Source organism: Parambassis ranga, chromosome 1, assembly GCF_900634625.1.
Source record: "Parambassis ranga chromosome 1, fParRan2.1, whole genome shotgun sequence".
NCBI lineage: Eukaryota > Metazoa > Chordata > Actinopteri > Ambassidae > Parambassis > Parambassis ranga.
Genome location: NC_041022.1, coordinates 12,848,828 through 12,861,244, shown reverse-complemented (window position 1 = coordinate 12,861,244; position 12,417 = coordinate 12,848,828). Strand labels below are relative to the sequence as shown.

The following is a 12,417-nucleotide window of genomic DNA, read 5'->3' as shown; positions in this document are numbered from 1 at the left end:
AAATTGAAATTTCTAATTCTATACTAATAATTCTGTAAAGTTTATGTTTATGTCATACCTCCATGACTGTTTATGCAGCTTTTCTTTTTACAACATAAACCTCTGCATATACAAAACTCCACCACACACTCCTCCTTTCATCTGCTCTATTCAGTATGCAAGAGTACTGCTGTAACTAATCAAGCGAGTAATGGCCCGTGTAAGAACCAGCAGAGCACTGAAAACTGATGGGATGGAGGAGAGAGAGGAGGGATGGAGGCGCATAAGAGTATGGAGAGACGGGGGAACAACCATCTTTTGTCTCGTCTACCAGTAAAACGAGATCAATGAGTCACCTACAGTGTGTCTTTATGTGCATCTGTGAGAAGATGCATGAGAGGCAGTCAATGAAGGAAATGATGTGTTAAAGGCAGAAGATGTGCAGGGGAAGTGATTGTCTTCAGGACAGCACATATTCACAGTGGATTGGATGGAGGGAGTGGATTATGAATCAAGACCACCACCTGAGCATCACACACATTAAGGTCCTTTTCTCAAAAGGGACACTTTACCAAATGGTCCATGGCAGCGTTCATTTTTCTGAACAGTCCTTGTTTCACCAAACATTTTACACTCAAGACAAAAGTGAACGTTTCAATTACGTTTCAGCCCCTCCCCCTCTGTTCCCCTGATAAATATAAATCAGCAAAGGTGTTTGATCAACATGTGTTTCAGTTTCACTCTCACATCCTCTAAACAATATAATGACCTCAAAAGCTCTGTGCTTTACTGGGAGATTATACTTTTGCAACACAGTAGTGTGCAGCTTGATAGTTTGTGTTACAAGGACACACTTAGTCAGCTTTGTCCTACATTTCAGAGAGGATATGTTGCAGAATATGCTGTAGGAACACAGCATAATGAATGCACAAAGGTTGGTGCAGGAAGTCCCAGTGGTTTCAGCAGAATGCTCTAAAACAACTGTACAGGAGTACCAGTAAGGGGTATGGCTTAGCCCCTTATGACTTCATAACAGGCTGCAAAACTGAATGGCTCGTATAGTCACACTGTTGGGGACATGTGAGTATCTTAAAAAGGAATAAAAAGTGGATTTTCTATAAAACACATGGAAACATAAATGTTTATTTTCATGTAATTGTGTTCTGTAATCATTTTCTTTTATCTTTGGAGCAAGTCCCCTTTAAAGTTTTGCTTTAGGACACTTTGACCAGAATCAAGCACAAAGTTTGACATTTATTGGTCAATCTGCTCCGTCACCAGGCAGCTGCTACATATGGTGGTAGAGCCCTGAATGCACTTATATGGTGCTGCTCAACCTTAGTAGAACAACTGCTTGACAATTTGCCTCTTATTACCCCACTCAAACACAATCACACAACAATAAAGTAGTTGATGGCCTGTAAATCAGAAGCAGTAACCTCGATCTACTTACCTAAACGTACCTTGGGCAATTTTTGACCTTTATAAAGATTTTTTATGATGTCTGCTTCCCTACTTTTAGGTAAAAACATAAAATAAATATTGTTTGTTCTTCCTATTCACACATACATTGCCCCAGTGTATGTTATCATTGTTAAATCTCACTTCAGTGTTTCTGATTGGATGTCTGTAGCTTTTTTTTTGTTACTGTACAGTTTAACATACCGTTGAACTTGGTGTATTGGTGCCATATCCCGAGGAAGGCAGAGAAGCCAAAGACCATCTACGACCATCAGCCCTGAGAAAAAAAAAACGGGAAAACATGTGTTAGTCACAGAAACTGTGAAAACCATTCCTCTATTACTTTAAATAGCCAAAATGTCGCTTTCTATTTTAGTTTCTCTGAACAGCTCATTGGCGGTGATACCAGAGCAGTTTCACCACCTTCATTTCCTTTCAGTCTATCCAATTACACTTTGGCTCCTTTCCTCTCCTCCCTCAGGCCTCCCGCAGCCCCTCCTGAGTCTCACACTTTCTCTGAGTGAATGATGAAGGGTGTGTGTTTGGCCAAATTGTAGGTACCTGGCCTGATTGTTTTTGACCTGCTGTTTCACCTCTGTCACACATACAAGGCAGGAGCAGTTCAGGATTAAGGCAGGGTAACAGCAGGTGGTCTCATTTTGCATGTGTGTGTGTTGGGGAGATAAAAATAATCCAAACAACAATTGCTGTCTTTGTACTGTTGCATGTTTGAATGATCATGTGATGCCAACCTTCGAGAAGAGGCGAAGGAGAAATGGGCCGGTCCACTTGGCGAGAAGTTTCGTGGGCTGTCCAGCGGACTGCTTCCTAATGAAATATATATATATATATATATATATGAAGAGAGAAGACAGCAGGATACCGACATTGTGGACTATGACAACAAATCATTGTTTTATGCAGTTTTCAGTGTTTATTCACTGTAACACCTGCTTTTCAGACACCTACAGAAAATGTGCATCTCAACTGTGATCCATCTGCTTGTAGCTCTATAAGTAGCAGAGTTTTCATGTGCACATCTTCCTTTTATTTGACTATGGGAAATGCATACCAGTGCATGAATTAACATAATTCCAATATTGTCTTTCTATATTTTTCTTTTGTTTAGCTGCACTATTACAACAAAGTCTTACTATATTTTTTTTTCTCAGCTCAACAAAGTTAAAAGTCAAGAAGCATCTTCAGCACCTCCTCAGAATTTATTTGACATTTAGAAAGAAAGGATGTCAATCCCCTCATTTCCTTTTGAAGAGCAGGTACTGACCTATGTGTCCAGGCAGTGGAGAGTGTGGCCGTGGCAGGGTGGGGGACGTACTGGTCAGGATGAGGCTTTTCCGGTTACTAGTTCTGCAGCTAGAACATAAATGAGAACAAAGAGCACTTCAGTATTTGTGTTCATAATATCAATCAATCGCTGACAGCAGGCACAGAGACCCCCGCTCCCCAGGTTAATGAATACTTGCTCTGTTTGAAAATGTGCTTACTTGTCATTGTGAGCAAATGTAAAACCTATAGTGAAATATGTGTGGGTGTGTATGCTTTTTATCTAGAGAGCAGTATGTCTCTGTGTGTCCACGTGTCGGGACATGATATAGGAGTTTATTGCCTATTCACAGGAGAGAGCGCCGAAGCAACAAAGATTTTTAATTTCCTCCAGGTCTGGTCCGATGACGGCTCCTGCCATGGAACATAAATGAAGGAGTGATGGAGAGAAGACGGAGAGAAAGAAAAAGGCCAGGTATATAGACCATAATGAAGGACTAAAATGATTGAACCATAAAGACTTCACATGCTGCTGCTGCTGCCACCATTGGATATGTCACTGAACAATTTCACAAAGGGGAACACAAAGAGACGCACAGGAGTCATTGTCTTACATAACAGCGCATAAAGTGGGAAATGGATTTTTCAGGTGTTATTTTCATGTGTGATTGGGGTTTGCACACAGGCCTTTCATGTCTGTGTGTGAGCCTGTCAGACCAAATCCTGCAGAGCAGAGCCACATCTGACAAACAAGTTTGCTTTTCATTGCATCAGCCAGCACGCTGCTCTACATCTGTTCGGGAAGGGCAGTAAATCATAGCACGCACACATAGAATGAAAAATGCACAGTCACACAACACACGTTATTTCAGTGTATCTCACACGCTGTATCTTGAAGTGCTCCCTGTTATCTCTTTTTTTGATGTGAGTCTTCAGCAGTTGTTTCTGAGACATCAAACCCCTGGCAGGATTTTATCGGTGGCAGCGAGCCTCTGTGGGCTCCAGCTGAGGAAGAGCTTGTACTCAACCTTGCAGAACAGAGGAGGAGTGTACTGAAATATTTAAGGGAAATGCATTAGCTTTGGACAGAGTGGCTTAACACCCTCCTTTGCTTGAACTCTCAGAAAATGAAAACAGATCAGCAAAGAAAGGGAAAATGTGAGGGAGGCGAGAAACAAAGGTGACGAGACTCCAGAGTATTACCTTGGTGCCATCTTCTTACTTTTCCTTTTTCACAGTTAGATGCCATTGATCCTATTTGCTTTTTACAAGCTCCTTAACCTGCACTCGTGAAAAATCCACATTTCTCTATCAAAAGCTGAATCAGCACACACTACTCTAGAATATATTCTTAGCTTTTGATTCATGATTCATCACATCCACAGAGTGCTGGTCTGCCAGCCAAACACCAAATTCCAGTGATTCACACATAGAGAAAGAACTTTAATCCAGCCTGCCTCAGTAGTTACCCTCAATCACCACAAATTCTTCACCATCTTTTTAGAACTCATCTGGTTTTCCTTCATCATCCTGGTTTCCCTTTCTCACAAATTACATCTTCGAATGATGAATAAATAAAATGTATAAAGTCAAAACAACTAATTTTTCAACTTTCCCCTTCTATACAGTCCACAAGACTATTCAAGATAGAATCATAATGAAAACCCAGCAGGGCAAATCTACCTAATCATGCCCGAAAGCCAGAAATCTGCATTACAACATGGTTACTTTAAATGAATATAGCAAGGGCAAAACATTTGTACTGTCAAAAAAAAAGATTAAATAGGAGCACTGCTCTTTAGTCTATACTCTGGCTGTCAGTCACACCAGTAAAGGTCACACTAAGAGCCATACTACTCCATTTCTGCTAAAACAACAAAGAGCATATACAACAGGAGGGAATGAGCAAACATCCCACTGCAGGTGGTTGCATTATATCTGCTGTACGCCAGTAGAGAAGGCACGAAGAGCAAGAAACAAAAAACATAATCAATGCAGCTCCTTTAACTTCATTGCACTTTGTTTTACTGACAGACTGGAAAGAAGGGAGCAACAATCCTGCAGAATAACTTAAGTGCTCTGTGACATACTGGGCAGCAATATTTTTTAAGGATGTGGATCGACTGTTTAATGTGCCAATTAATGATCGCTATACTTCAGCTGGTATGAGAACATGTTTCTCTGCATTTCTTTACATGTCCTCCACAATGACAGGATGACAGCTGCTTCCCCTTTAAATTGTCACCCGTGTGTCTTTCTAAAATTCACCATAGTTTCGTTGAAGGATTTAAGAAAAAAAAAACATAAAAAATAACAAACCACACACTGAAATAGAAAATTAATTACTAACTATACTGCACTGCTGCACTGCACATGAAGCCAGTGCAGAAGTACCAAAACCTGCAGAGGCTATGTCTCAATTCAGGAGCTGTATATAAGACAAAAAAGAGTTAAATTCCAGCAGTTCATTTCTTTGTCTTTAGGTAAGACAGCTTATTTAAAGAGCACCTTGTATCTCTGGCTTCCTGTCTTGCTCTTAAATCCCCTCCTGATAATTAGCAGTCTGAAGATTGCAGGAGCTATAGGTGGCTGTCAGGGTTTTTGACTAACATGCTGCAGTTTCACTTGACTGAGGAAGCAAAAGAGATAACAGAGGAGGAGGGAATATATGTGTGTAAATGTGACTTTAAATCACTCTGTCACAGTTATGGTCGTGCAGCCTGGGCTCATCCTGGCTCCATTTGGTTTAAGAATGAATGTGTGTGTACAGTGGAGAGAAAGCAAATGTTAGTATGCTGTACATTGCACTCTTCAAGTCATAAATCTAAATCTCCTTCTAGTTTAGTGGGCAAATACAAACACTTTGCTAGTTTAGAGCCTGCACTTTATCATTTGCCTTTGTCTGTGTTTTCAGGCAACCTTTGATGTTTAGATTCATTCAGTTATCTATTTATATATGCAATCATTTTAAATATTCCCATATAAAAAAACAAGACACTTTCAGATATATTCATAATCATGAGCAAATTCCCTCTAACCCTAATGAGTTGACCAAGATGAAGAAGAAAGATAAAGTGCAGCAAGAGAGGATCATACAATGTTGCCATGGCAACACATTTAGAGTCACACTCATAAGAAGCAAACAGTGACATCTCCAACTGTTTTCTGTTTTAACCAGAGCGCACAGAGAGGAACAGGCACTGTGTGTAGACAAATAAAATAATGAAGGTGAGCATGAGACTAAATCGGCTCTGATCTGCAGCCAGTAAAAACACAAATATATGATGTCACCCTGCAGTGGAGCACAATACTGTGAGTCACTGTCTGTTGATACATCTAAAGCTGGATCCATACTCCGCGAGACAAAGAGCGGAGAACGCACTCCACGGGTGGTAAGAGATACAAAAAAAAGGTCTTTTCCGCACTGAGGTACCATACTCCGCGAGACGCGTGTGTGCAGAACTCCTCATACGGCCCGCCCACTAAACTATAAGGAAAGACTTTACTGAGTTTTTTAACACACCACAAGGACTTGTGCCATGGCAAGAGGGCATTATACAGAGAGGGGGCCTGCAACAGCGTGAGATGTCCGGCGATGAGTTGTGAAGATGCGACATTAAAAGTAACAATGGCAAAGATTCAGTGTTTGTGCCTTTATGACCACATTTGCACATCTACTGTGTTCCAATGTGCCTGTGATACTTCAAACTGTCCGGTGATGAGCTGTGAAGATGCGACATTAAAAGTAACAATAGCAAAGATATACAGACATTGTTAACGAGCCTGTTATGCCCGGGTATGTAGGAGTATATAGAATGGTAATAACAGTCACCATCTGGTATGTGTGAATGGCTGTCTGGAGTTATTGGTGACAAATCACCCTGACTTGCCTTTCTTTCTTTCTTTTATTGCTCATCATGCAAAACCAGTATGGTCTTATCTAAATCTGTTGAATCAGCGCTGTTTATACACCTACCTATATACCTGGAGAGGCTCTTGCGCTTCTCCACTTTCATCACGCCCACAATAAATTCCGACCAATCACAGCATGGTTGCCGCACAGCCTTGAAAGACAAAGTTCGGCCCGGGCCCTGTGCACAGGAGTGCGGATCAGCGGGCGGTCAGAGACAAAAAATGACGTCATTTTGTGGGCGTAACGTCTGCAGGGGGGGAAAATGTCTTTGTCTCGCGGAGTATGGATCCAGCTTAAGCCAAGGAGTGTTGGTGTGTTTTCCTCTCAAAGCCAGTCTTATAATCCATCATAATCCATTGTGTAATCCATCATGCAGGCTCAATCTGTGTGTGACAGATGAGTAGTGGTGAGGCGTGCGGTACTGTCACTCAGACACAGTATGATTCACTGGGGGTCAATGGTGCATGCCGCTATTGTGTGGGCCTCAGCTGACGGCCACCAGAGCTGACGCGAAAACTGCGAGAGTGACACAACTTTTGATATGTAGGAGAGAGAGAAGAAAAGTGTGTATGTGCGGTTGTGTCGGCTATGTCTGGCTGAGGCTGTCAAAAGGTGCAAAGCAAATAAATGTTCCTGTGTGTTGTGTAGAAGGTTTTCGCACCCAGGTGGTCTCAGTAAACATCTTTAAAATGACAAAGAGTGGCAGAGGAAAGAGGAAGGAGGAGAAGCGTGGGCAGCAATATAATACGTGTTTGAATCACTGTATCTAAGCTTTTCTACAGACTATATCTGTGAAAAGTTTTGTTATATTACAATATCTACTAGAAACTGAAGCTTTGTGGTTTTGCTATTTATAGTTTTGGTAACTCACAGAGCAAGAAGAAGAGAAAGCTGAGTAAGTAAGCAGGAATACTATTCATGTGTGATTTTTATACAATATCAATGTAAGGTCAAAAGGAAACAAACTGATTGAGCAGTAAATGCGAGGAAAATGAACTAAAATTACAGCCATTTTTGTTTACTCTTATAAGGCCAGTTAAACCCATCAACATATGCAGACGGAGTAGCTTATTGACACCCTCTTTGATTAACAAAACATTGTTATTAGGGGTGGGCAAAGTGACAGAAAAAAATGTTTATGTAGCCAAAATGTCAAACAGCACACAGAATCACATCAGGAGCACATCTTTGTGTATGGTCACCTCAACTCACCCAAGACCTTTGCCAGCACAAATAATCCTGGCAGTATGCCTCAGAACAGATCAACAGATCAGATGACCAAAGAACATGAAGAACTATCACACATATCACAGCCATGTGAGGATGTTAAAATAAACAGATACCCAACCCACTTCCACTTTCATCCACCTGTGCAATATTTGACAATCAGATGTGCAATTGCTACCATAAATGTATAGTCTATTGTAACTCTGCATAGTCTACGATATTTTTACATTATTATTTATACTGTATATTTACATATATCAATGCAATTTCCCCATTGTGGGACTAATTAAGGTTTTCTTAATCTTAATCTTAGATGTTAAGGGTACCTGACAGAGAAACTAAAAGAGTTAAAAAAGAAAAAAAGAAAAAAAAAACCCAGGAACATGATGCACAGATAAAAACTGCCAAACCCCCCTGGCCTGTGTTCCAATAATGAAACTCAGTACTGTCACTGTCACGATAAGATGGTCAGCCTGCTGTGGGTTAAAGGTTAAATCTGTTGTAATGACTCGTGCTGAAGCTTTGACGAGCAATTATCCCCCCCGCAGGCTTCTAGCTGGCATCGGGCCATTTAGTCTCTCTCTCTCTCTCACACACACACACACACATACACACGGATGCCTGTGAATGAACACACAGCCCTCTAACACTGCCCCACAACTGTCCTAAACTGTCTACACTTGTTACGACAATAAAAACAACACAAACACAAAGATGTGGCTATGGGTCATTAAAGTCACATCTTTAGCACTGTTCTAGCACTGACAAATGCATAACATACCTGTGGAATAAAAACAAATCAGCACAGATTCAGAGGATTCTTAATGTTTATCCTTTAAATTAAAGAGATGTTTCTCTTCAGTAACATATTACATGCATACATACGCCACCTCCACCTGTATGAAATTCTGCTCTGAGCAAACAGTCAGAGCTGCATAATCATGCTGTTTTAATAGATCAACAGGCCTTTTTATTGCAGAAGAAAAATGAGCCTGTAATGACTAAAAATGTCACAGGACTGAAAACACTTAGAAACTGCTTAAGGACCTGAAGATTACAGAGCTGTCGGATGGATCTTTAACAAAAACAAAAGTAATCGGTTTCCCAAGCTGAATTCAATTTCCACTTAAGTAATTTGTCTGTGACATTTCCCTTCAAACAAAACACAGAAACTATATCTATTAGACTGCACCAATCTAAAAGAGTGCGGTACTCCCTGCAAATACCAGGAAAGTGAGAAGACACCTCTCAAAGCAAATGAGTGAAAGAATCACATCAAAAACACACTTCATATGAGGGCAGGGAGGACACAAAGGATGAACATGTTTCACACGGCACTGATGCAGAATGGAATCTGCATCTTGTAATAAGAGAGAGACACTATGCCTACTGGCCAAATCAGTGCACAAATTACACTGCTTTACTACTACTTAACAGGATACTTTTAGTACATGTACCTTCCTAATAATATAAGTAATATATGTCCTGAAATTGGAGCAGTTGAATATGTTGAATTTATTAAGGCTCATAAAAGATCTCTGAAGCTTTTACATTATAGGCAGACAGTCCAGACAGCTCATTCATTATAATGGATGGTCACTGATAAAAACACAGCAGAGGAGAATTTAAATAGAGCAGCTGCATATTACACATAATCACACTATTAATTAAAGGAATGAGCCGATTCTGAATGAACCAATACAGCCTAATAGCAAATGATGAGAGGACTTTTAACTGTCTGTTGGAGGTTGTTATGAAATATAAGACTTTTCCCTGCCCCCTGCATGTGTGTGTGTGTGTATGTGTTAACTATTTGCATGCACATGTTGGTCTATAACAGATGTAAGAGAGTGCCTGTGCATGCTTAATGTGTTTACCCTAGTAGATTATTAATCTCTCTTTGTGTGTGTGTGTGTGTGTGTGTGTGTGTGTTGTCTGTCAGTCAGTGGTGTCATCTTCTGCTCTAAGTGCTGACTCACAGGGCACACAGGACACCAGACCTTCTTGATGGTTATATCATCGATCCGTCCAGTCTCACTTCCTGTCATGTGACATCCCCCTCTCTCCCTCTCTTTCCCTCAGGACCTCTTAAAGGTGAGTGCATGTTTACCACTGTGAGAAATGGGATGAAAGTGAGGGGATGAAAATCCCAGACCAATAGGATGGTCCCTGTTAGTGCATCATATTACGCAACATCCGCTGCTCTTACTGGCAAGGTCTGAAAACATCCGCTGGGATCTGGATGGATCCCAACCTCGGGAAAGAGTCCAAATCAGGCCATGTGGGCAGATTTATCAAGCATGAGGCATGTAGATGGACAATGAGAGAATGACTGAGTGATGCTGAAGGCAGCAGAAGAAATAAACCGGATTATAAAACTATAGGACTATAGCTGGAGGACATACAGCAGGACTATCTTGATATTAGGGGTTTGCTGCAGAGGTTAGTCACATGGCCTTCTTGTTGCTATGCCATGTAGCACACAGAGACATAAATAGATCCTTTTGCTGTTATTCCCCATGAAAGAAAGTCTATGCAAGGGGAAACAAAGATGACAAAGCCAAGAAAAAAAACAGCCATAGCTGTTGGGTGTAGCTAAAGAATAACGATGAAAAACTTGAAAAAGGAGGTCAGAGAAATGTCCCAGTCATGTCTGCGTGTAAGATAAATATTGACAATTCTGCTGTAACAAAGGAACAATTTGTATTTTTATTTTATTTTTTTGACTCTGAATACAGAAACTGGCTGATTATGTAATAAGCTGTGATTGAATGGTGGCTAAAAGACAATGAAACTGCTTAATTTGGCTGAATGATTGACAAGCTGGCAGACCGACATTCTGGCTGAACCAACTAACTTACAGACAGTTGATTTGATAATTAACTGAAGATAAAGTGAAGATGAAGCCTGGAGCTGTTTTTAATCTACTCACAGAGGAAGCCAGCTCCAACCAAACAACAACTGAGCTGCTAGGTTTTCAAGACCACTCTGGCTTGGAATACAGGATGTGTTGTAGTGCTGTACTGTGTGTACTTTAAAGAAAACATTTTTGCTGAGCATTATATTTGAAGGTACAGTTTGTGTGTTGAGTAGAACACCAAATTATAAGCTATAGCCAAACTGAGTTCAAACTGGGTAGAGATGTTTATATGTGTACACTTATAAAACTGGGAGTAACAGTATAATCCCATCAACAGTGAACAATGTGTACTGTAAAATAGAACAGTCAGTTTAAACATTAGTTAAAACCTGGGCCCAGCTATTGTTTGCCTATAGTTATAGCAGAAAACTCTGCTGGTCTGGTTCTTTTGGCTGGAGTTGCACAGAATTACAGACAATAACAGAAACAGCAGGAACACTCACAGATCTATTCAGCTCCTCTCTTTGTTCTCATGTCAGCCTCCATTCTCTGTAGCATGCATTCTACAAGATGCTGCACATTTACACACCAAACCTCTTCCTCTATTCAAAAGCGATGATTTAAGAGACCACTGAAGTCTAATGAACTCATCATTGTGATAATGACAACAGACTAGTTACCATGATTCATTTTCACACATGACAAAGCCATTATTGTGCAAGATGAAGATGTTGTGGCCATAAAGGAAGACTCAAAATGATGACTGACTTTCCCCACACCATTACACCACCACCACCAGTGTGGACTGTTAACACAAGTCAGGTGGAGTCCATGGATTCATCTTGATGTCAAAAAATTAAAAAAAAAAAAATTATTGTACAATTATTGTACATTACCACTGGCAATGTAGTATTAGCACAGTTGCTTGTAACTCTCAGTCAACATGGGCTTGCCAGAATGTTTGACTATTCCTTTATTTGCTTAGTTAGAATAACTAAAATAAAACTAGTAACAGCACAGCAAAGCTTAAGATGATAAGCTAATATGATGTAGCCAAAGACTTACTGGTCACAGAACAGCCCAGTCATGGCACAGCTCATAAATACAACACACCAGGACACAATAAACATCAACACGTCTATTTTAGGTGTGTCACTCCTCTCCATTTGAAAGTGCTGTCAGACGTCCTCTAAAGGTGTGAAAGTGTATCCTCGGGCAGACTGATGCAGCAGGAAGTTGTGGCAGGGCCGAGACCTATCTGGATCTTTCCGCACATGTCTCATTGGTCTCTCATTTGCAAGTTTCCTGTTTGTCTGCATTACTCTCTCCACCTCATGTTCATGTCTGTCGGTGGCTGTGTCAGCTTTGTGAAGGAACCGTATGGAGCCCTGACAAGAGCTCTGAATCGTGGCAATATCGATGTTTCACTTTGTTTCAGCCGTGACCTCATTCATAATAAATGGTCTGCAGCGTCACCTCATAAAGAATAAAATACTTCCTTCGCTGAGCTCGACTCTTTTGCATAAATGTAGAGTTTCACAGCATGTCTGACACACATTAAAATTACCTAATTATAGATGATAATTTTAATGCACAAGCTAGTAAGTGCATGGTATCTATGGAGACAAATTAACTCATCGTTAGAAACTCCAGGATCAGCTGGTCCTCGGTGTTTAGATAGCTTTTTAAAATC

General features: G+C 40.6%; 1 protein-coding gene across 2 annotated transcripts in view; it reads right to left on the bottom strand.

Moving 5' to 3' along the window:
- Positions 1–12,417, bottom strand: part of mast1a (microtubule associated serine/threonine kinase 1a) — a 53,902-nt gene that overhangs the window by 23,911 nt on the left and 17,574 nt on the right. For both annotated transcript variants that reach the window (XM_028405301.1, XM_028405311.1), the window contains exons 3-5: positions 2,726–2,814; positions 2,193–2,268; positions 1,645–1,717 (exon numbers count right to left, since the gene is read on the bottom strand). In XM_028405301.1, coding sequence (XP_028261102.1) covers positions 1,645–1,717; positions 2,193–2,268; positions 2,726–2,814 — 238 coding nt within the window. The remainder of the gene's footprint in view (positions 1–1,644; positions 1,718–2,192; positions 2,269–2,725; positions 2,815–12,417) is intronic.